Here is a 23,387-nt window from a genome sequence, read left to right on the forward strand (position 1 = left end):
ATTTGTACATAAAAGGTCACAATTGTTTCGGTATATACGTTTTTTTTTATTGTTTGACAAAATATTCGGAATTGGTAATATATTCTAGGAAGATATTTATTAATAGTGAGTAGTTTTGTTCTAGTTTAATTCTCCTTCTTTTAGAATTGCTTGCCAACAAGTTAAAAACCAAATTTTAATGTTGTAAAATTTTAAAATAAAATGATGTCGTTTGCGTTACCTTTGGTTAGAGAAACCTATAAAAAGCATTCTATTGGAAATGCTAATTAGCCCCAAGTTTTCTTCGGGTATGAAGGAAGACAATGTATTCAGTCTTTGCAGTTTGCTGAAAATTAATTAGACTCAATTTGTTGCTCAACCATCAAGACGGACAACAATGGCAACAGCAACAACAGCTACAGCAGCTGCATCTACGCTCATACTATGTTTTTGGGGGTAGAGGAGGAAAAGATACAAAAAAATTCAAATTGTTTGCGCTTACAATTCTCATGTAAATGCCAAAAGTTTCCACATTGTTAAAACGCGATTCGGGGGAAGGGGTGGGGTGTTTTACCATGTTAAACAGCGGCAAACGGTAAACATGTTGCTGTCAACATTTACATGCCAGCCTCTTGCCGGCCACCATTTGACTTCGATTAGAAAGCGCCGCCTAATTTTAAAAGGGGCAGGTCCACCGGTGCACCAGAGGGGCAAGTTACCAAGTGACACTTTTCCGGAGAGTCTCTTCCAGAAGAGTCTTCGACTTCAAACAACTTCACCAACTGTATCATTATGATGTGTATCTTCGGTCATATATTTCATCAAGCTCAGATTAACTTCATATGTATCTAACTACAAATTAAATTTATTTTTGTGACAAAAAATTGTGTTTAATTTATTTAAAGAATAATGTCTTGATTATCTTGACTATTGACTAATTGATTTAACGAAATTCCCAGCTTTTATTGAAGCAAATTGTTTAATTTATATTTTTCTGTTCTTACTTCTTACTATACTTAGTTGATAAAATGCATTATAAATTTAATAAAAACTATATAAGTATTAAACAGGAAACTTTGTTGATTTGTATATAATGGATTTTTTTTAAAGCTGTAAGGTTACGTATCAACTAGCATTCTCTGGTAATATAGATGCACATATATGGTTTTTTCTCTCTATGTGAGTCTGCATCAGTTTAGGTATATTTTATCAGAGCTGAAATTCAATCGGAGTGCAGGTGAAAAATGGACAGACGGTCTGTCTGGCTGGCAGACGACGACAAACTCGCGGACAGCACAACTTGGCCACTTGTTATCCAGTGCTCCTCCGACTCCTCCAGCTCAAATGGCAGACTTATACAGATGTCAATTATTTTTGCCCGGAGCGCGAAGCTGACTAGCTCTTCTATTTCGATTTAGTTGCGCGCTAGCAATTTTGGATCGCCGCGGATTGGATTCGATTCGATTGGGGGAAGAAAATTGCTGGCCGAACTCGTTAGCTAGTTGCAAGTTGCCAGTTGCAACAATCCGTAGAGCTACGTGGCAAGTCATCCAATTGTGGGCTACGAAATCGTTATTATTTGCGGAGTGACTTCGCAGTAGACCTTGCTCCTTGTTCACTGGTTGCAAATTATAATTGAATGATTGCATGGCAGTCAAGTGATTTGCTCGTCATTTTCTCCAAGTCGAAAGAAAGGGGATCCATGGATATTGAGTAGTAAGTAGGGGCCCACTTAAAGGTAAAGGTGTCAAAACTATTGGCCACTAAAGGCGAATGAAATGTAAAGCAATTTGGCCGAGCCAAGTTCATTAAATTGGTAACCAACTGTGATGGCTGTATGTTGGGATCAACATTTATTTATAAAAGACAACTTGCAACAAATAAACAAAGCCAGATGCCAGATGCCAGATGCGAGATGCGAGATATCGACATATCCAGGCTTTGGCGGATGTGGAATGCTGGTGCCTGTGGAGGAGACTATGTCCACGTCGTTGTCCTGCTCCTTTGACGTCCAGTAAAGCTGGAATGGCTTGTTGAAATTCATTCATCAATGTAATCGATCAGACATGTCGATGGTCGTCGGGCTTTGACATGCCACGTAACATGCTCTTCGTATGTAAATGGAGCCTGGGAGAGATACGCTTGCCCACAATGCAACATAAAATTTAATCAATTTATTGGAAACGAGCTATTGTCTTTGTGCCTTTTGGCTTTTAAGCTTTGAGTCTACTCGACTTTGGGTCTTATCCTCGGCTTTGCATCTACACTTTCACCACTCTCAGGTCTCAGGTTGATATGCTTTTTTCTTGGCACGAATGCAGCAAAGGCCAAGATAAATCTTTCACATTCGTGTGGTTAGTTGCGTTTTTCTCTTTGTTGGGGCGGACCCTTGCACCCACATCCACACCTAGCTGCCCAAAGTTTGGCATTAAATTATGGGATTTTTCAGTTTCTGGATCTCAGCCAGAGGAGAAAATCTTCAAATTTGTTGAAATGAGCATTTTTCACTTTACACAGGAACATACAATTTCGAAATTAAAGTTCTAAAAAATACCATTAATATTTTTAAATACTCTATTGTTTCTTAAGTTTACATACTTTTTAAGATGGTTTTCGCTGGGAACGCTTTTATTATGAATGGAACAAGTAGGCACGGAGTAGCTACTATTAATAAATAACTCTTGCCAAAATCAGTAGGTCCCAACTTCCCTCACCATACTACCATTACCGAGATATACAATACGATATCACAATGGTAAAAAGAAAAAGTAAGTCCACGGTCAAAGCCGCTGCGGATCCGATTCTCAGATATCCTCTGATATCCGAAAATGAGGTATTGGATCGAGAAGCTAAGTACATGAGCCGCCTAAATGATTTTTCTGTTAGTGCGGACTTGGTCAAGGGTGAGTATCAATTAAAGAACAAAAACGAAACTTATACAATATAATACCTATTTGATACAGGTGCCCAACGCGACTTCTATGATCAGGAGGTTGAGAGGATGTACCGGGAGCACTGGGAGCATCATTTGCGTTGTGATGGGTTGCCACGTCCCTATCTTCCCGTCGAAGTACGAACATTTATTTCCAAAATACGCTTTTACGATGACGTTGAAACGAATAATTCGATGGACTGGACCTTGTCGGTGGACGAACGCTCCATATTGAATCAGAATATCTTCAGGGTGGACAGAACCCGACGTATGATGATGCTCAACAAAGATAATCCGGCCACTCACTATGACCGGAATGTTCAAATGTGTTTGGATGCATTGAAGCAAATGGATGCAATGCTGGACAACGAGGCTGAAATGGTGCGAATGTCAGAAAAAAGACAGAGAGATGTAATTGAAGTAGGTGTATGTTGTTCAGATCAATCAGCTAAAGTAAGAGCCCATTCTCTATAGGTTTACACCGAAGTCGAGACGGAAATTAGTGACCTCTTTGATCGCCTAACCTATCGAGTGTTGAGACTGCAAGATGCATATATGGAGTCTGTATAAATCTATCTAATGGGTATCTGGTTATCTGACCACCTTTATATGCCCTAGATCCAAGGATAGTCGGGTTGCTGTGTGGAGCTACATGTGTAACCCATGGAGAATAGATTTGTGGGGAATACGAAATGTGCCAATTATTTTTGAACAATTGGAGTAAGTAACGCCCAGAAGGAAGCAGTTTTCGGAATTAGTAACAGCACGGAATAATTATTAGATTGCCAGTTATGTTGGCCGAATTTAGAGCCACGAGTGTTGAAGTCCAGATACCGAAGAGTGTTCTTACAGATTGCGTAACTATTCGTAGCTTACACACGGATTTCGATAACATTTCGCAAAATGCCAAGAGCTTCGATACTCCCGTTGCAGCATCGGTCAATTATCCCAGCGCTGGGTTAGTGGACATAGAGGAATCGGTTGTCAACGAATGGCACATGCAACACGACATTCAGGAGGAGACATTGAGTCTGATGTTAGCGAGGAGGCGAGAGTACGAGGACATGATGCAGATCATCGCCGAGAAAACGGAGCAGGCAGCTAAGGCGGCCAAACAAACTGATCCCGACAAGGCGGTCAAAATCTTAATTCCAAAGGCACCGAAAGAACCCCCAGAGGTTCCAACAGGCATGTTTCCCGACATCTATGAAGATTTCCTCAGAATGGAGGATAGCCAGTACTTAGGGTATCTCGATGAGGTATATCATCCACGGCATTTAGATATGCAGCCGTTCGAAGTGAGTAAAAAAAGTTAGTTATTTGAATTCGGGTCATTTAAATAATTATATAATAATAATGCCTTTACACCTCATTAAGATAAATCTTAGGGAGCACATCATACTTGGTGGCATTTACAGCATTATGTTCATCCGACGACCTGACCAAACTCAGTTTGAGAAGTTCAACATCGTCTTGCACGAGGATGGACGTGTGGTTCACATACTGACAGAAATGAAGGCCGATATAAAGGAGGAAACGCTGCGTAGCTCGAGAATAGCCAGGAAAACCAGGGAGACCTACCGGGGCACCAAAATCAAGCTGGAGGATGACGAACTTCCATATTTCATCGTGACCCTGCAAGTGGCCGCGGATCTCTGCAAATGGAGTGAGCCCGTGGTTTGCCATTATATGACCGAGCAGGATCTTATTCCGACGGATTACAAGCGCGAATCCCTCTGGGCGCCGACCATGCAAAGTATTATAAAGCATTCGGAATATGCCGGTAGGGAGAGTGCGCTCAATTTGGGCAGTCGAATTTCAAGTGATTCTGGAAACATATTTCGACCTAGTCTTCGTTCATTCCTGAGACAGAGTAAGGTGGGAACGGCTCAAACAGCCGAAGTTCCCTTAGAGAACTTCAAGCTGCAGAAAACACTGAACCATATGGAAATTAGAGCGTTGGAAAGATATTGTATACCCCGGATCATTTCATCGTTTAAGTTTCCCGCCGACCTTCAAGATGAAAAAAAAGAATTTTTCAGACAGGGCCCAAAGGCTTTGGTCAAACGACAAGAGGAAGTCGTTAATCAAGTTAAGATCTTAGATTTTAACTATAATTCGCAGACGAAAAGTCCGGAACGAATGTTCCCCCACTTTCCACAAGTTGATCCCATCCAATATCCCATTCCCGTGGATGATTCGGAACCAGGTCCTGTTAGCCCCAAAACTGCGCTCGAAGTTCTAAAAACATTCGACAACATTAAATCGAAGTATCGGGAAAAGCCTGTCGACCTATTAAGCCAGCCCGACGAGCAGGACAAGAAACAGAAGCAAAAAAAATTGGGCTTAAAGGAGGAGGATGAATTAGCAGAAGGACAGAAAGACAAACGTAAATTGTCTAGGGCTGGTGACAGAATCCGCGTAAGTGTTAGGGCGGAAAGGTCGGATCGAGGTAGTATCAGCTCAGAGAAATCCCAAGTAACGACTGATCAGGGGACCGAAGTGGAAGTAACCCACTGGACAACCAAGTACATTAAAGACACTGTAATCGATAAAGCGACCAATAGAATTACGTTCAAGACAGATCGGCTGGGACTTTTGGGTTTGGCCTTTAAGCGGTACGAGCATTTTCCGTTTCGTAATTGGTCATTGCAGCCAAATGAGGAAAAGTGCGTTTGTAAATATCCAGAGGCGTACCCATATTCCTCACTTCCCTTTTTTTTTCAGCCCTGATGAGATCATACTATGCGTCGACACGTTCCATGTTCGTATATTTTTCTACATCACATGCAAGGGAGTTAGGGGCTATGTGACTGATCTGAGCAAGGGATACACGGCCAACCCGGTTAAATATCTGGAGATTGTGGAGCCAATATCAGACTTTCGGCAAATGCGTCAGGTAAGCCTACAGTAAATGGGGTTATTCCAATTTCAACGGCTTCTCTCTGCAGTTATTCATTAGCAAAAACGTCAATATATTTGCCGAGAACGATGCTAGTTTCTACATCGAAAACGGATACTTTTCAATGAAGCACATGGCTCTCGAGATGCACACCTACAATATAATGGCTCTCCATTGTAAATTGATGAAGTTCTACCGATCGAGCTGGAATCGTCTCGCCCCACGACGCGATATCATTTTGGGCATGAAGATCGCCAAGGATAACTCGGATTATTCAGAGGTCACAATGCGCATTACTCCAGAGAAAACCACCTTTGTTCAGATTTCAGAAAATTGCTCAGACAAGGTGAATGTTATTGTGCTGAACTACAATAACACTTGGCGAAATATTGGAGTAAGTAGTTGTGTTTCTTATCAAATGTACATATATGGAATGCTAATGATGTAAACTGCAGAACTTTACGGATCTACATCAGGCTATAAACTCAATGGTGCCGAATGCCACAGAAGTGCGGAATAAGGATTCCATTCTTCTATATTATGTAACTCGAATGCTCAAAGAAATACGGCTTTTAAGCTTTTCGTAGAATTTCAATATATTTTGTACATCTATACTATCTGATCTTGAGTAAAATAAATAGTGCACAGAAATTTATATGGTGTTTCTTGTCGAGTGGCTGGGATTTCATAAAGAATTATAGATTTCTTTGCTGGTTTTTGTTCTTCCGCGAGATGGTATTTTATCAATTAATTTCAAAGCAACCCAACCTTTTTTTCTACACAATCCTTGTTTCAACTTTCAGATGTATACATGTACTCAACCAAAAAACAACAAAAATATACACACAAATATAAAAACAATAAAAATTGTTTAGGAGGATACTAATACCAGTTATTTGGAGAAAAAGGTTAAGATGGGAAAAGAAAGTGGGACATATGCGGAAACAACGGTTCTGATAAGCGAAGCTGAAATGATGGAGCGTCAAAAGAATTACACCATTCGAATGCACGATATTGCTGCAGCCTGTTCTACATTCAGAAGTAAAGTATTGGTCAATTCGAATAGGGTTGGTAAAAATCGTGATCCCCTTTGTAGAGGCTCTCCTGCATTTTAGACTGCTAGAGGAAGAGCGTTCGAATCAGGAGCGTTGGGATCAGTTTCTTCGGTGTGATGGCTTGCCCAAGGTGCGATCCCCAATCGAGATTCGAACTTTCTTGGCCAAAATTCGTCACTTCGAAGAAATCGAAACGAAGAACTCTATTGACTGGACAATGGGGGTGGACGAGCGTAGTATTCTAACACAAGATATTTACAAAAAGGACTTAACGCGACCAGTGTTGCAGCGAACCGCTGTTGATAATCCTGGTTCCTATTTTGAGAGCAATTTAAAGAAGTGTATGGATGTATTGCAGCAGATGGATATTCTGATGGATAATGAGGTGGAAATGGAACGCATGCAAAAAAATGTATTGACTGATCTTTTGGAAGTGGGTGGTCATCCAATTTAAGAGCTACTAATCCAATGAGCGACCCACAGGTCTATAGAGATGTCCAACTGGAGATTGAAAGCCTCTTTGATCGACTTACTTATCGCATATTGCGCATGCAAAAGGCCTATATGAAGTATGTGTTTTATTTGCATTGTGTGTTAAATATATTCAAAATCTCTTTAAGATCCGTTAATGGAATAGTGGCTAGATGGAGCCACTCATGTGATCTATGGCGCATGGATCTCTGGGGTCTTTACAACGTTCCCATATTGTTTCAGCAATTGGAGTGAGATCCCGCAGTAACTTTCACCTGACTAGTAGTTTTCAATCATATCTCTTGTAGAGTACCACTAATGATGGTCGATTTTAAGGAAACGGGTGTCAAGGTTCAGGTACCCCAAAGTGCGCTCTGGGATTGTCTTACCATCCGCTGTGTCCACACCAGTTTTGACCACCAATCGCCGCAAGCCAAGAGCTACGAACCTTTGACGGTCGACAGCGCTTTCATGCCCAATGCTGGACTCACTGACATGGAGGAGTCTGTGGTTGGTGAGTGGTTGATGCAGAACGATATCCAGGAGGAGACCTTGAACATCATGAATCGGAGGAGGGCGGAGTATGAGGAACTCATGCAGCTCATTGTCGAGCGAACCGAGCAGGCTGCCAAGGAGGCCAAGTTTGGCAAGGGCGGCGATGGTGATAAGCGTGCAAAGATAGTTATCCCGAAGGTCCCGAAGACAGTTCCCCTTGTACCTCAGGGCATGTATCCCGAAATATTCAATGAGTTCCTTTTTCGCGAAGAGGATCAATACAAGCAGTTCCTGAGAACCTATTTCCATCCAGACAATCTTAGTTTGACCCCTGAGGAAGTGAGTAGACGTTTCCAACGGTTGATATCTTTTAATAACTTTCCTTTAGGTTAATCTTAGGGAGTGTATAATTGTTGGCGGAATCTATAACATCTCATTCGTGCGGCGACCGGACCAAACGCAATTCGAGAAGTTCAACATCATCCTGCACGAGAAGGGTCGTGTTTTAGAGGTCATACCCCAAGTGGTGGCCCAAAAAGATAATCGAAAGTCCCGACTTACCGAGTACACCAGAATGACGCTCGGTACTTCCCAAATGAAGCTGAATGATGATGAGCTGCCGTTCTTTGTGGTAACCCTGCAGTTGCCGCCAGATCTATGCAGGTGGGGCAAGCCCGAAGTGTGCCATTATTTAAGGGAGCTCCAGACCCCAACAAGGACTCCAGATGGGGCCACTCTCGTAACGCTAAACTTACTTTCTCCCATACGTATATCAACGGAATTAAACAAAAGGGAGGACAGCAGTGTGCGATCGACATTGGCTAATCAGTTTTCACCACCTCTGAAATCACTTCTAAAGCAGAGTATAATCTATGGACCCTTTCCTTCCAGGGGAGAACCGATAACGGATTTCAATTTGGAGAAGCCGTTAAATAAGATAGAAATTATAAAGCTCGAAAAAATTTGTCTGCCTCGCATAATTTCCTCGTTTAAGTTTCCAAGCGAATTCATCGAAGACCATCTAAGAGCCGAAGCTCTAAAGGCAAAGCCAAACCGCCTAGTAAAAAGGTCTGACACCGAAACAACTATAGAAGCTAAAACACCAGCGGAAGTCTTCTTTGATTTTGAAACGCAAGATCGCCCAGAAAGGACGTTTCCTATTTTCGACAAGGCGGGTGTTCTAGAGTTCGCAACTGCTGACTTTTTGTCATATTTCAATTCTGCGGATACAGCCACGGCGTGTGGACTAGTGTCCACTTTGGAGACCATCAAAGAAAAATACTTGCAGAGGCCCCTAGAAATGTTAGATCAAGTTGATCTCCAAAAGTCCAAGAAGTCCGAGAAAAAGGCGGAAAAGTGGGAAATCAAAAGTATTGATGGAAGATCAAGTGCTTTAAGTTTTAGGGAGAGGTCATCCTTTGCACATATAAATGGCAGAAGGAGTGGCTTAGATGCTAAAACCAAAATAAATGACTCAGATATAATGATTGCCATAAGTTCATCAGATATAAAGCTTAAAAACACTAATTTGCCAAGGGCTTCGAAAACTAGGCACTCTAGGAGTGGTTCTGCGATGAAACGGCGATCAACCCGAAAGTCATCCAGGTTTGACGATACGGACAAGACTCGTCCTGTGGACAGTGAACCTCCAAAATGGCTAGATCACTGGACGAAAAAGTACATCATGGAATCACAGATAGATCTGGAAACAAACACACTTACCTTTAGGACGGATCGGTTGGGAATTTTCGGATTGGCCTTCAAACGATACGAGCACTTTCCATTCCGCGACTGGTGTATACAGCCAAGTGAGGATAAGTACGTGGTCTAACGCATCGCTTAGATACTTTATGTTAAAAATCACATCCTATACAGTCCAGATGAAATCATACTCAGTCTGGACACATTTCACGTGCGAATGATTTTCTACATCACAGCCCTAGGAGTGCGGGGCTATGTGACCGATCTGGTTAAAGGATATACTGCCAAGCCGGTGAAGTACCTGGACTTTGTTGAGCCAATCTCGGACTTTCGCAAATTGAGAAAGGTAGGCTTGTGGAGTGCTTGCAACGTGTTTTAGCCCTATTCTCTCTTTTTCAGTTGCTCATTGAAAAGAACCTAAACATTTTTGCCGAAAACGATGCTAGTTATTACATTAAAAACGGTTACTTCTCGATCAAGCACATTGCCTCGGAGCTGCACACCTACAATACCATGGCCCTGCAATGCAAGCTGATGAAATTCTACCGATCCAGCTGGAATCGCCTCGCCCAACGCCGTGACATCATCATGGACATGAAGATAGCTAAGGACAACTCGGACTATTCGGAGGTCACAATGCGTATTACACCCGAGAAGACAACCTTTGTCAAGATCTCCGAGATGTGTTCCGATGATGTGAATGTGGTCAAGCTTCGTTACGAGGAGACTTGGCGGAACGTTAACGTGAATATATGTTTAATCTTCTCAGGCCTTTTATCAACAATTCCCTAATTGCAGACTTATAATGACTTTGGGCAGGCCATTTACTCGCTAAATCCCCATTCCCTAGAGGGTTCCAATAAAGACGCGATGCTTTTCGTCTATATTAAAAGGCTTCTGAATGAGATTCGTCCTTTAAGTTACTCCTAGGATTGTCAAGATTTCTGTATAAATTTTACAATGATTCATATTGTCGGATTACAGTCATTTTTAAAAAATGTCTATGCTGTCAGTTACATTTGTTAATTGACCCAGATACACTTATACAAAATACACAAAAAAACTTGTTAAAAAATGGTAAAAAAGAAAAACCAGGACGCGGTTTCCCAAAAACCAACAGTGGAACTTCTTTCGGAGGACGAGTGGATGGCCCGAAGAAATACGTATATGCAGCGTTTGGCGGATCTTAAAACGAGTGTTGCCTTTATTGATGGTGGAGTATTGCAATAATTCTTATCTGTAAAATATTTAGAATTTGAGCAAGTCTTTTCTTCAGATGCCATCGAAGAGCACAGGGTACTTCAGAAACAAAAGTTGCGTAACGACAAATGGAATAGTTACTTGGCCTGTGATGGATTGCCTAACCCCAGTCGTCCTGCCGAAATTCGAAAATTCATATTCCAGCTTAATTATAAGGAGCAGGAGTCCTGCGCTAATGAAGTAAGCTGGGTTCTTTCTGTGAACGATCGCAGTCTACTCTCTCAAGCACCTAATAGAGAGGATATGACCCGTAAAAACTTGAAAAAATTAAGGCCAAACATAGGACAGCTCTACGATGAAACAGTGCAAAAAATTCTGGCAACCATAGAAAGGGTAGGAAGAGTTCTCCGTAACGATGATGAGCTGGTACGTCTGCCAACATTTCAAGTCCTTGAGTTGGATAAGGTAAAATCGTACTGTATATAGGAGCTACGGTTCTAGGAATCTAGGTGTTTTAGTTTTCTGTCTAGATTCCAAATGAACTTTATGGGGAAATTGATAGGTTCCTTGACAAGCTGACCTATCGCGTGGTCTGTTCTCCTGATGCCTTGATGACGTAGGCCATGCGAATTTCTATTTTCCTTTCCTTCCCTTTTGATCGAAACTTTGCACTTATCTCGTAGAAACAAGGACAGTATCTTGTCAAGTTACTGCTATAATTGCAGCAACTTCGACCTGGAGATATGGGGACTGCAGGATGTACCCATTCGATTCAATTACTTGAAGTATGCCGTTGTCTTATTGGGACTACGAGTATCTGAAGATTCATTAATCATTATTTTAAGGCTACCGCTAATGCACTCCAATTTGAACTGCGTGGGTGTAACTATTCAACTGCCACTTAGTGTGCTTTGCGATAATCTCACTCTGCGGTGCGTGCGCACTTTCTTCGATCCGCTCTCCCATTTGGCCAAGAGCTTTGAGCTGGTCATCGATAGTTCTATGAGCCCAAACTGCGGCCTGGTGGACATTGCAGATAGTGTAATGAGCGAATGGATGACCCAGATGGATATACAGGAGGAACTCGTGACCCGCATGGAATCGGAAATGAGAGCTTACAATGAGGCCATATCGTAAATATATACAGGGTCAGGAATAAAGCCATATTGTCGTAATACGTAACGTTTATTTTTTTCCAGTTTTATTGCCGACGCCGAAGCAAAAGAGAAGAAGAAACCTCAGAAGAAAAGAGCAAAGATTCCAAAGCCGCCTAAAATGCCACAAGAGCTACCAGCTGGCATGTTTCCTGATCCACACAAGATATTTCTGGAACACGAGAAAAGAGATTGCTCTGACTTCTTTAATAGATATTTCCACCCAGACAATATCAACTTACAGCCATCAGAGGTATGTGTCTAAAAGAATGGTAACGTTTTGATTTTTTTAAAATGGAACCTATAGGTGAACCTGCGTCGTTTCATCATCATAGGAGGCATAGTCTCATTGGTTTTTGTGCAAAAGGCTAAACATACCGCTTTTGAGAAATGTAATATAACGCTGCATGAGGATGGACGCCTTCTGCGGAAGTCACTGAATATTTTGGACGGATCGAAGGAAGAGGAATCTAGTAGACGATCTACCAAGTTGGGAATCGAAGCAGATATAAAGCGTAACACCGTATTCGAGAAAGCCTCTGATGTTCCACTGCATTTGGAGCCAAATGAGCTACCTTATTACTTTCTTACCTTCAAGGTGCCCGATCATTTGTGTATATGGGGAGAACCCATGGTTTGCCAATTTTTTGAGAGTGAAATAGAACGACCGCAGGAAGTCAAAGAAGACGAATTGGTAAAAAAGGTAGATAAAAAGAAAAAATATATGCGAAAGTCTCTCCGAAAGGAAAGCGAACCGGTACACGGAGTGACTACCACGTCAGGGCCTGTAAGCACGGTAGAAGAAAGGTCATCAGAAAGTAACAAGCCGACATACCACCAGCCGGCTCGAGAAAACTCCATCAATATCTATCGCCCATCTGCTCTAGCAATTGTGCGGCAGAGCGCTATGGAAACGGAGCAGATACCATATGAGAGTACGTTTAAAAACTTTAAGCTGCTGGGGGAGCCAATATCGAGAAGAAATCTTCGCCTTCTTCAGGATCAATGTTTACCCAGAATGATATCCTCGCTTAAGTTCCCGCTAGACTTCAAGGATGAAAAGACGGAAGCACAGGCCTTGAAAAAAACACCGGCTGTTCAACTTTACAAAAGGCGATTGACCGACTCAGTGGGATCTTCACAAATGGAGGAGCTATGTTTCAATTACGAAGATCAGTCCAATCCAGAACGACTGTACCCGAAGTTTCCTTTGATGACCGACTTGCATGTGAAAGCTGGCCGCATTGATAGTTCGAAAGAGGATACTACCGTGATTGGCCTTTTAAGAACATTAGAAGGCATTAAGAACAAATACATAGATGCTCCGAGAAGAATAGTAGAACAAAACACCTACGCCGTCAGAATGAGCAAGAAATCTTTATCGGATCCCCTTCCTACGACTCGATCCCATCGACAGAGTTATTTCGGAAGACGGTCTGTCAGACAGTTAGGGTTGGAGGAAAGCACCCTAAGCGTATCTCGACAGGTGGAAATAGAGTACGAACTTAGTGAAACCAGCGACACTGGTGGGCAATTGCTTAAGACCAGTAAGGATAGTCGACTGCCCCCGCGGACTTTGCCTCAAAGTTCAGAGCCCATAAAAGTCGCCCAATGGACTACCGAGTTCATTCTGGAGTCAAGTTTTGATAGGGAAAGTAAGGTGCTTTTGGTGAAGACAGATCGATTGGGACACTTCGGATTCGCCTATCGACGATACGCGCATTTCCCCTTCAGTCACTGGGAATTGGAGAGGAACGAGCAGAAGTAGGGTGTTAAGCTGAGTCTAGCATAATTATTATATTTTGTGTCTGCCTTGCAGTCCCGATGAGATCATCTTAACCTTGGACACCTACCATGTGCGTGTTGTCTTCTTCATAAGCAAGGATGGCATCCGGTGCCATGCGATTGATATACCCAAGGAGTACATTGCTAGACCCTTCAAGTATATAAATATCGATAAACCCATCTCGGACTTCGTCGAGCTTCGCAAGGTTTAATATGTCTAACCTCCAGAGATAATTCCCAGAGATAATTTCCTTTTTGTCGTCCCATAACAGCGCCTTCAGGACATGAACCTGAACGTGTTTGCGGAGCTCGACGCTTGTTTCTACATCGATCAGGGCTATTTTTCGCAGAAGCACCTGGCGGCTGAGTTGCATATCTACGATGCCATCGCCGTGCACATTAAGCTGATGAAGTTTAGCCGCAGCCAGTGGAATCGTCTAGCGAGAGATCGGGATATCGTGCTTTGTCTACGAAATACCAGGGATGTTCACGATGGTTCGGAGGTCACGGTCCGCGTAACGCCCGAGGTCTCGACCTTCGTTGAAGTTTCGGAGCTCTGTTCGGACGACAGCAAAGTGATAAAGCTGCATTTTAAAAGTACCTGGCGTAACATTGGGGTGAGATCCGAATGTCAATAATATTGTAACAAAACGTATTTAATATCCCTACCCAATAGACCTACTCGGATCTGCATCAGCTGATCAACTCCATGTATCCACATGCCACGGATATGCGCAATCGCGATGCCAACCAGATGTACTATCTTCGCCAGCTCCTTCAGGAGATCAGACCCCTGAGCTTCTCCTAGATCCGCGAACGCTGCTCAATTAGCAACTGCCAAACAAACACAGACCACAGTGTACACTTTCCAATTACCAGCAATTAAATCCAATTGCCGTACAACGAAGTCTCGAATTATTTCCATTGGCTTGGCTTAAGTTGTTTCTCAACGCTTTAATAGAGTAGTTGGTCAGAAACAGTCTGGTGTTTTTGCTCTCCACCCCTCGTCTGCAATGCAACGCCTGTTGCTCTACTGCTTGCTGGCCGTCACTCTGACCAGCACAGATGTCCTTGCCCAGGACCTCAACGAGACCATCGATGTGAAAAAGTTGGCAGAGGTAGTGAAATCGCCCGCTTTCCAGACCCGTGTCGTCGGTGGTGAGGTCACTACGAATGGAAAGCTGGGTGGCTATCTAATCGCACTGCGCTACGAATCGAACTTCATTTGCGGAGGCACCCTGCTCCATGACCTTATCGTCTTGACAGCGGCGCATTGCTTTCTGGGCCGGATGAAGATCAGAGATTGGTTGGCCGTCGGCGGCGTCTCCAAGCTCAGTGATAGAGGTATCCAGCGTGAAGTTAAGGAAGTCATCAAGTCGGCCCAGTTTCGGGAGGAGGACATGAACATGGATGTGGCCATATTGCGCCTGAAGAGACCCATGAGGGGCAAAAGCATTGGGAAGCTAATACTGTGCAAAAACCACCTAGTGCCAGGCACGGAACTCCGGGTTTCCGGTTGGGGTCTAACCGATATCTATGAGTTTGGCCCACAGAAACTCTTGCGCACGGTGACAGTGCCAATCGTGGATAAAAACACGTGTCGTGCTTCCTATCGGCCGAAGGGTGAGTGGAATATTGCAGGGCATCAACGGGTTAATAACTTTGGTAACTTTAGATTGGGAAAGTCACAAGCTTTTTGATATACTTTTAAAAGGTATTTAACCCGCATTTATGTAGACAATAAGTCTTAAGAAGCATTTTAAAAAACATTAATTATTTGCAGTTAATTTGACAGACAGCATGTTTTGCGCCGGAGTGCTGGGAAAAAAAGACGCATGCACCTTTGACTCCGGCGGTCCGTTGGTGTACAGAAATCAAGTGTGTGGCATCGTGTCCTTTGGAATAGGGTGTGCCAGTAGGAGATACTACGGTGTCTACACGGATGTTATGTATGTGAAGCCCTTTATCGAGCAGAGCATTAAGGTGTTGCTGGCAAAACGGTGATTAAATTTTTCAAATTAAATAATGAGATTATATCTGATACTTATTGGACTGTGTCGCTGATAAGTACGGTTTGTCTCGGATTATCCCCATTCGCCACACTTCTGTACTGATTTGGGTGAAACGTTTAGTGAGGAAGTGGCATTCCACTCCACTCCCTGTGAACGATGACATGTCTTCTGGTTTGCTGCGTGCTGGCTTGCACTCTAATTTCGATCCAAGTAAACGGTCAGCAACAGGAGAAAATAGTGCTTTCCCTACCGGATGTAGGTGGGCAACCGGGCAAAAATCACACCCTCGATGTCTCACAGCTGGCCAAGCTGGTACTTCCTCCGCCACATGAGACTCGCGTTATTGGTGGTCAAGTGACCACAAATACCAAGTTAGGCGGATACCTAACAGCATTGCTTTATGAGGACGAATTTGTTTGTGGTGGTACACTGCTCAAGGATAACATCGTCCTCACTGCTGCCCACTGTTTTCTGGGTCGAATGCAGCCAGGCCAATGGATTGTGGCTGGCGGCATGTCGAGTCTCAATCAGAAAGGTATTCGACGGCATGTTAAGGACTTTATCTTGTCCGAACAGTTTCGAGAGGACGACATGAATATGGATGTGGCGGTGATGCTGCTGAAAACTCCCATGACGGGTAAAAACATCGGTAAACTAGATTTATGCTCGGTGAGCCTTAAGCCAGGCGTAGAACTGGTGGTTTCCGGATGGGGCATGACCGCTCCCCGGGGACGTGGACCTCAAAACTTGCTGCGTACGGTGACGGTGCCAATTATTAACAGAAAGAACTGTCGCGCTGCCTATCAGCCCATGGGTAAGTTAAAATGGATCCTAAATTGGCCTTTTGTATTATTTATTTTATATACTTCATCATTTTACAGCTAAAATAACTGATAGCATGATATGTGCTGCTGTGCTGGGACGCAAGGATGCGTGCACCTTTGACTCAGGTGGACCGATGGTGTTCAAAAAGCAGGTTTGTGGGATAGTGTCCTTTGGCATTGGATGTGCTAGCAAACGTTATCCTGGCGTCTACACGGATGTTATGTACGTGAAGCCTTTTATCGAGAAGAGCATTAAGGCGTTGCTAGAAAAGCAATGAATATAAGCTTTCTTCATTTGGAAATCATTTTTAAAATATATCGGCCTTTAATACCGGTCTATCGGATTAGCCTCGGTAATTTATAGGCATCTAGCTTGGAATGCTTCATATTTTCTCTGGTAAGATTGGATGCCGTAGTCCGGCATTAGTTCATATTCACAATGAATTAGGAGAGAATCATAATTTGTTCTGGTTATGCTTTACAACAAGACTATACATTTTTAAAGCATTTTATTAACTGATCATGCTGAGCAACGTTAAAAAGTCTTTTAAGCAGTGGTAATCGAACTAGATTTATTGGAAGTTATGATTTTATTTTTTTGCAAGGTTTGGATTGGTGTTGAACAGCGGAAAGACATATAGAGACTTTTTAAAGGCATAAATATCCTTAATGCTTGAAGGGTCATCGCTCTCTCCTAAAAACTCAAGTCTGATCTTATCGGTCAATGGCTTAGCTGAAACCCATTCATTTGCAATATCGTCCTGAACATCGTCTAATAAGTTACTCAAGGAACCGGAACGACTGGCTTGGGCTGTCGAATCAGATGTTTTAGTATGGTTTCCAACCACTTGAACAGAGAGTTTTCTTAAATTATTTTTATCATAATCATGAAGGAAGTTTAAAACATCCTCCTTTGATAAATTACCCAGCGTTTGTATCTGCGTTTCTATTCGATTAAAAAAGTATTCTCTGGTGACAATTTCACTCCAGTTTCTCAGGACCTCCTCATCCAAACTTGTGTCGCCCAGCTTCTTTCCACTAATTAGATTTTCTCGTATGTTCAAAAACTCTGCATCACTCATCTGTAGGACAAGTTCAGCCATTCGAGACCGAAAGGCTTCGATACGTTGCTCCACGTAGTCGGCCCGATGTTTCGTCTCCTGGGTATTTATTGTGATTAGAAAGGCCAACACACCATAGCCAATTCGTTGATGAATTCCCAAGCTGTAGCCCAATTGCTCTTGAGTCCTTAATTGGTTGAAAAACGGCTCCTCTACAATTAATTCCACCAAATCCATGATACATTCCATTTTCAGATCACTCGGCCCTATTTGGTAGTAATTGGTTATAATTGTATTCGAATCATCCTCATTAAGCGTTTTAGCTCTTAAATAGTGTGATCCCAATGGGATTTGCAGTAAGTGATTATCCAAGGCCGATATATTGTCCACACTCTCGCTTTCATATGCGAAAAGTACTTTCTCCATTAACTCTTTGGCTTGATCTTCCGTAAAATTTCCCTGTACTAAGCCTTTTACATACATTTTTTTATGAAAATGATCTTTAAAGGTTTTTATGTCCTCTATGGTTATATCATCAACGGCTTCGTATTTTGAAATCATGCTAAAACGCGTGTTTTCCAAAATGCTAAGTCGCAAGTCAAGATTGAGAGTTTTTCCGTTTATTAGGGCATTATAAATTTGTCGCTTCTTAAGATCTTTAAATGCATTCACTTGGTCAGTATCCAGCTCAATAGTTTTCATCATGTTTAATATTATTTCTACCAACAGGGGAAGCTTTTCATTGTAGCCACTGACACGCATAACCAATCCTTTATCACCGATGTATAGGCCATAAGTAAGACCAGCCTCCAATGCCGGGTATAATTGTTCGGCCATTCGGAACTCCACCAAATATGTAAAAAGTACTCCCAACATATATTGCTTAACATTTTCACGAACTAAGGGAGTGATAAAGTACAGGTTTATATAGCCATCTGGAAGTTTGAAAATGTTATCCTGGCGAAACCACAGTTCGCATAAATCATTTCTGATCAAGGCCTTCGGACTTCTGGAAATATGTGGTTTTCCTGATTCTACCCAATGTATTGTAAAATCCGTGGTTACAAAGGGATTCGGTTGCGGATATTGCAACTCGTTTAAAGTCGCTGGCTGTTCCCACAAAGTTTGCCATTTTGAAGGCATAGAGATGGTTTTGAATTGAGTTCCAAACCAAGGCTCTTTCTGGTCGTAATCATTTTCTTCATATGGTATATAGGATGAGATCATTATATTAAAATTAAATTTATTTAGATGCTGTCTTAGAAGCTCAATAGCTGATTCCTCGTACTGAAAATATAGCTGAGGTCCTGTGAGTACATCTTTTGAAGGCAGGTAGTTAAAGCTCTCAACAATGCTTTGAACATTGTCAATAGAGGGTAGCTCGATTTGAAACCGAAAATTATTATTTTCAATTTGCTGAAATTCCCTGTAGGAAGCTTGAAGTTGATCGCTATTAATAAGAAGCTTAATCCACGAAAATGTGGCTTCTAGCACCTCGTCCATGTGCTCGAACCCATCGTCTGTCAAATATATACATATATTGAATAAGGAGTATATTGAGTTGGAGTCGAAGCTACTTCCACCAACTCCTGCCATAACGCTAATGCACCAGAGACGATGTCGCAGGTAAGAACATAGACTTCCAACTCCCTCATAACCAAGGAGTTGGGAAATAAAAATATCCGGCTTGCTGCGATAAAAGTTCTTCATTGGGGGTAACACCCAAGTTAGCTCCAGCTTGCACACATCTTCAACCGGCTGAACTAGGAATAAATCCTTGTAGAATTGCTCTCGAAAGGCTTTTTGGTAATTAAACTGGGAAACGTCAATGGGATTCGCCTGGCTGGTAGGAATATCTGCACAATGACGAACAAGCAATTCCTCCAACTCATCCAACGACAGCTGAGCTTGAATTGCAACTACCATTCGGTTGGAGCCGTAGTGATCTCGGCAGAACTTGTGAAGCTCCTTGTGCAGCCTGCTGTCATCCACGCCCTCTTGAAGGGTCTTAAAATTACCCCAACTGAATGTGCCATGTGGATACCCCTCACTAGCTAAGCTCGCCAGGATCTGATCTCTCCGCACCTCATCTCGCATATAGGTCTGTTCGAACTCCGACTGCACGGCAGAGCGTTCGCGACTCATGGCATCAGGAAGCATTAGTGGAGCCTTTATTAAGTTCATAAATAGATCCATACTCCTATCCAGGTGGGCTTCATCCACCTCAAAGTAAAAGCAAGTGTCTTCATTTTCAGTATGCGCATTACTGAAGCCTCCGCTTTTAGTCACAAACGAATCGAATTCATTCTCCACGGGGAATTTCTCAGATCCCATAAATATCATATGTTCCACAAAATGAGCTAATCCCTGATATTGTCGCGGCTCACTAAATGATCCAACGCCAACAAGTACTGCACATGCCGCCAATTTTCCGTGGAAATGCTCGATAGAGGAATTCAAACTTTCGCTGGAAGCACGATGAATTGAGGGCTCATCAGTATAAGAATCCGCTACTAGCATAGCACGTAATCCATTCGATAAGGTCAGGGCACGGTAATGTTTTCGGTCACCTTCTGATTTGTCTGGTGCTTCGTGATACTGGACCACAACTGAGGCCGTACTCATTGGATATTGCTGTCGAGTAAGCCATTTTTGAACTTGTTTCGTGATCCTTCTTAGACCGAGGCGTGGCCTAAAACACATGCTCAGTACAAAACGAATAATTTAAAAATATGTATTTTATGTACATTATGGGGTGTTTTTTCTGACAGTTAGACAGAAGCATATAAGATGGCATACGAACGGAGATATTTTAAACGGGCTTGCAAACTGACTTGTTAGAAGAGCATCAACTGGTGGCCGTTAATGTATTAATAAAAGTTCTCATTAAAATATTTTACACCTCAATTAGTTTGCCTAATGCGACTTTTATACTGACGGATACTAAGCGGCTGTTAGAATCCATTTAGCGCTCGTAATGCAACGTCTCTCTGTTCTCTTCCTGCTGATTGGCACTGCAATGCACAATTATGCCCTGAAGTTCAACGAGACCATTGACGTGAATAAGTTGGCCAAAATAGTGATGCCCCGGGCTTATCAAACCCGAGTTGTTGGTGGCCGAGTGACCACCAACGAGAAGTTGGGCGGTTACCTAATGGCAATGCGCTACTACAACACTTTCATCTGTGGCGGTGCCCTAATCAGGGAACTAATTGTTCTGACGGCGGCGCACTGTTTTGAGGAGCGAGACCTCAGCGAAGCCTGGAGTGTGGAAGGTGGCATCTCGAGACTTAGCGACAAAGGCGTTCGCCGTCAAGTTAAGCGCATCATCAAGTCAAGCCAGTTTACAATATCCTCCATGAGCATGGACGTGGCTGTGCTGCTGCTGAATCGGCCCATGGTGGGAAGAAACATCGCAACTATATCCTTGTGCTCTACGCCCTTGACTACGGGAATGATCCTGGTCGTTGCCGGCTGGGGAATGACCCAATCGGAAAGCGATGGTCCGAGCCTTATGCTGCGATCCGTATCAGTGCCTGTGATTGAAAAAAAACTGTGCAGCGACGTCTATCGGGAAGCAGGTGAGAAAGCTTGCACTGTAACATCAAAGTACTTTCTAGACTTTATTATAAAAGCGAAGACATATTTGGTATGTTTTTACAGTGTCAAGTTTTTGCGTTGAATTTATAAAACAATCTGCTAAAAATCGAATTCCCTCTACGCAGTTTCCATTTCGGACAGCATGTTTTGCGCCTCAGTTTTGGGAAAAAGGGATGCTTGCACCTTCGATTCAGGAGGTCCTTTGGTTTACAATAAGCAAGTCTGCGGCATTGTGTCTTTTGGAATCGGTTGTGCCAGCAGAAAGTATCCCGGTGTCTATACAGATGTTCAGTTCGTAAAACCTTTCATTGAAAGAACCATAAATATGTTGCTATCCCGCTAAGCAGAGCACCGAAATAAACATTCTGCATTAAGAAACTTCAATATGATTTTGGTTTTTGTTTAATGTTTTGTAGGCGGTAGTAGGATAGTAGTAGGGTTATAAATATTGATATTAAAAAGGCCTACATATCGAAGTATGTCATTTTGTGATTCTTTTTGTGCTGAAAGGAAATGAATATGATTTTCACTACACTCTTCTTATAAAAGGAGTACGAATTTGAATATGAATATTTGGTTCGTAAAGACTTTTAATTCACTAGTACTCATTTAAAGAGCTAATTTGATGTCATTATAAGTTAGTTGCTGAAGCTTTCGCGACCATGGTCCACCGGCCAGCGAGTGACCATCGATCGACTCCGACTCCTTTTGGCCATTGCGTGCAGGCGGGAGTAGGCAGCTCCATGCTGATCATTGACCGATTCCATAATTGATTGGTCCCGGGATGACGGGGCCCAAAAACTGGGGCTGTGCCTTCTGGCCGTGGGGCACAATTTTTTAAAAACGACGTTCGACGGCTTGACTTGAGTACTTTTACTCAACAACGGCGACACGGACACACAACAGCGAAATGTAAATTAGCCGGCCAAGTTCGCTAGAAAGCGGGGCTACCAAAAATTTATGTGGCAGGTTTGGAGATCGCATGACTGACTGCCTTTCGTCCTCTTGTAGCTGCATTTTCGAATTAGTTTAATAATACATTTAATTGTTATTTATAGCTTCCTTTGCGCTTCGCAAACGCAGCATTTAAGGGCTAAGATCAGACGGCAATGGCGATGGCGATGGCGATGGCCCAGACGCTGTTTTGTGGCACGCAAGGGCCAATTTGGGGTCACAGGTAGATTGTGGCTTAACGGTTCTCAGCTGGGCCTAATAATAGAGTTGGCCAAGTAAGTTGCGATGTGGAGGCGGGTTCTCCTTCCATCTGCGCCACAGGATACTCCTCACTGGACTCTATGGAATGCCCCCATAACAGACATAAATATCCACAGAAATGACACTTTTCATCCTTTCCTGCGGCGCTGGTTCGCATTAAGTTTATTTATCTGCTTTTAAATGGCATTTTCACTTGCATATAATTCTCGTCCTTCTCCCATGTAATGCGCACTGGAAACAAAGGCAACATAATGTAAGAGTCGCCATAACAGCACGAAGATGCCCAGATACTCCGGAGTCCGGACTGCGCACTCCATGACTACCATTTACCACTACTATTTTTAGTAGTGCCATAAATTTATGGCACGTTGTGGCAGTTGCAGTGGCTAGGCCGCGACTTGGCCCACGTGGAGCAGCATGGAGCAGCATGGATCGGCAAGGAGCACCATGGAGCAGCATGGAGTAGCCAGTAGGATAGGAGCTGATTTCGACATGCAAAACAACATGCTAGCTGGCACCTACTTTGCCCATCGAGAGATTTACAGATGAAGCCATGTTGGTAATGCAAGGCAAAGAAAACCGACCCGAGCCCAAGTGATATCCATGCCATTTGCCAATCAAACAAATCAAATAGGTAGAGCGGATTCGGTTACAACTGTTTTATAGATCCCATTCCGGGATCTGTTAATTAAAAGATACACACGTACTTTTAGAAGAATAGAAAAGCAAACAAATCTTCGGGTCTGTACAAACATGCTGGATCAATAGCGGCATTCTGTGAGATACATATTCCCGGTTTTACGATGCGCTCACTGTTTCGAGTGTTTGACTGGCTTAAAAGCCAATAAAATTTGTTGTTAATTGTTTTGGTAAATTGAAAATTAGGTTTTGGGAAAAATCACCGCCCAAGTGTGCATGGAACGAGTTCAGGCTTGAGTTTCGTATCGGGGTTTCCAGTTTTATGTCCGTTGTTTGCCCAGCGCATTAACTTGGCCACTTTT

At 42.8% G+C, this 23,387-nt stretch overlaps 7 protein-coding genes across 13 annotated transcripts; 6 read left to right on the plus strand and 1 right to left on the minus strand.

Annotated features, from left to right (window-relative positions):
* The first annotated feature begins 2,641 nt into the window (after positions 1-2,641).
* On the plus strand, positions 2,642-6,455 carry LOC120449887. Of its 2 annotated transcripts, none has more exons than XM_039632564.2 (9): positions 2,642-2,882; positions 2,943-3,331; positions 3,386-3,471; positions 3,530-3,631; positions 3,693-4,209; positions 4,289-5,580; positions 5,639-5,810; positions 5,863-6,207; positions 6,269-6,455. In XM_039632564.2, the coding sequence occupies exons 1-9, from the start codon at positions 2,732-2,734 to the stop codon at positions 6,398-6,400; spliced, it is 3,186 nt and encodes a 1,061-aa protein (XP_039488498.2). In that variant the 5' UTR covers positions 2,642-2,731; the 3' UTR covers positions 6,401-6,455. The 2 variants fall into 2 exon arrangements, with proteins under 2 accessions (XP_039488498.2, XP_043862050.1); XM_044006115.1 differs by having other exon boundaries at positions 2,943-3,322.
* Positions 6,456-6,629: 174 nt separating this feature from the next.
* Positions 6,630-10,499, plus strand: LOC120448112. 3 transcript variants are annotated; one of them, XM_039629915.2, is made up of 9 exons: positions 6,630-6,854; positions 6,910-7,301; positions 7,352-7,437; positions 7,489-7,590; positions 7,648-8,173; positions 8,223-9,652; positions 9,710-9,881; positions 9,935-10,279; positions 10,334-10,499. In XM_039629915.2, the coding sequence occupies exons 1-9, from the start codon at positions 6,728-6,730 to the stop codon at positions 10,463-10,465; spliced, it is 3,312 nt and encodes a 1,103-aa protein (XP_039485849.1). In that variant the 5' UTR covers positions 6,630-6,727; the 3' UTR covers positions 10,466-10,499. The 3 variants fall into 3 exon arrangements, with proteins under 3 accessions (XP_039485849.1, XP_039485850.1, XP_039485851.1); XM_039629916.2 differs by having other exon boundaries at positions 6,910-7,280; XM_039629917.2 differs by having other exon boundaries at positions 6,726-6,854; positions 6,929-7,301.
* A 7-nt stretch (positions 10,500-10,506) lies between these two features.
* LOC120448111 lies at positions 10,507-14,581 on the plus strand. 3 transcript variants are annotated; one of them, XM_039629914.2, is made up of 10 exons: positions 10,508-10,748; positions 10,812-11,200; positions 11,266-11,351; positions 11,419-11,520; positions 11,581-11,868; positions 11,935-12,142; positions 12,197-13,653; positions 13,709-13,880; positions 13,947-14,291; positions 14,351-14,581. In XM_039629914.2, exons 1-10 carry the CDS (start codon positions 10,610-10,612, stop codon positions 14,480-14,482), a joined length of 3,318 nt encoding a protein of 1,105 aa, XP_039485848.2. In that variant the 5' UTR covers positions 10,508-10,609; the 3' UTR covers positions 14,483-14,581. The 3 variants fall into 3 exon arrangements, with proteins under 3 accessions (XP_043861912.1, XP_039485848.2, XP_043861913.1); XM_044005977.1 differs by having other exon boundaries at positions 10,507-10,748; positions 11,419-11,868; XM_044005978.1 differs by lacking the exons at positions 11,419-11,520; positions 11,581-11,868; positions 11,935-12,142; ... (2 more) ...; positions 13,947-14,291; positions 14,351-14,581 and having other exon boundaries at positions 10,587-10,748; positions 11,254-11,351.
* A 93-nt stretch (positions 14,582-14,674) lies between these two features.
* LOC120448116 (seminase) lies at positions 14,675-15,770 on the plus strand. Of its 2 annotated transcripts, XM_039629921.2 has the most exons (3): positions 14,685-15,297; positions 15,350-15,388; positions 15,458-15,770. In XM_039629921.2, exons 1-3 carry the CDS (start codon positions 14,688-14,690, stop codon positions 15,676-15,678), a joined length of 870 nt encoding a protein of 289 aa, XP_039485855.1. In that variant the 5' UTR covers positions 14,685-14,687; the 3' UTR covers positions 15,679-15,770. The 2 variants fall into 2 exon arrangements, with proteins under 2 accessions (XP_039485856.1, XP_039485855.1); XM_039629922.2 differs by lacking the exon at positions 15,350-15,388 and having other exon boundaries at positions 14,675-15,297.
* A 37-nt stretch (positions 15,771-15,807) lies between these two features.
* On the plus strand, positions 15,808-16,889 carry LOC120448115 (seminase). The gene is made up of 2 exons (XM_039629920.2): positions 15,808-16,500; positions 16,568-16,889. Exons 1-2 carry the CDS (start codon positions 15,843-15,845, stop codon positions 16,786-16,788), a joined length of 879 nt encoding a protein of 292 aa, XP_039485854.1. The 5' UTR covers positions 15,808-15,842; the 3' UTR covers positions 16,789-16,889.
* A 156-nt stretch (positions 16,890-17,045) lies between these two features.
* LOC120448114 (nardilysin) lies at positions 17,046-20,442 on the minus strand. Its single transcript, XM_039629918.2, has one exon. The coding sequence runs from the start codon at positions 20,272-20,274 to the stop codon at positions 17,101-17,103; it is 3,174 nt and encodes a 1,057-aa protein (XP_039485852.2). The 5' UTR covers positions 20,275-20,442; the 3' UTR covers positions 17,046-17,100.
* A 75-nt stretch (positions 20,443-20,517) lies between these two features.
* LOC120448117 (seminase) lies at positions 20,518-21,555 on the plus strand. The gene is made up of 2 exons (XM_039629923.2): positions 20,518-21,152; positions 21,297-21,555. The coding sequence occupies exons 1-2, from the start codon at positions 20,549-20,551 to the stop codon at positions 21,512-21,514; spliced, it is 822 nt and encodes a 273-aa protein (XP_039485857.1). The 5' UTR covers positions 20,518-20,548; the 3' UTR covers positions 21,515-21,555.
* Positions 21,556-23,387: the final 1,832 nt, after the last annotated feature.

This window comes from Drosophila santomea, chromosome 3L (assembly GCF_016746245.2).
Source record: "Drosophila santomea strain STO CAGO 1482 chromosome 3L, Prin_Dsan_1.1, whole genome shotgun sequence".
Lineage (NCBI taxonomy): Eukaryota > Metazoa > Arthropoda > Insecta > Diptera > Drosophilidae > Drosophila > Drosophila santomea.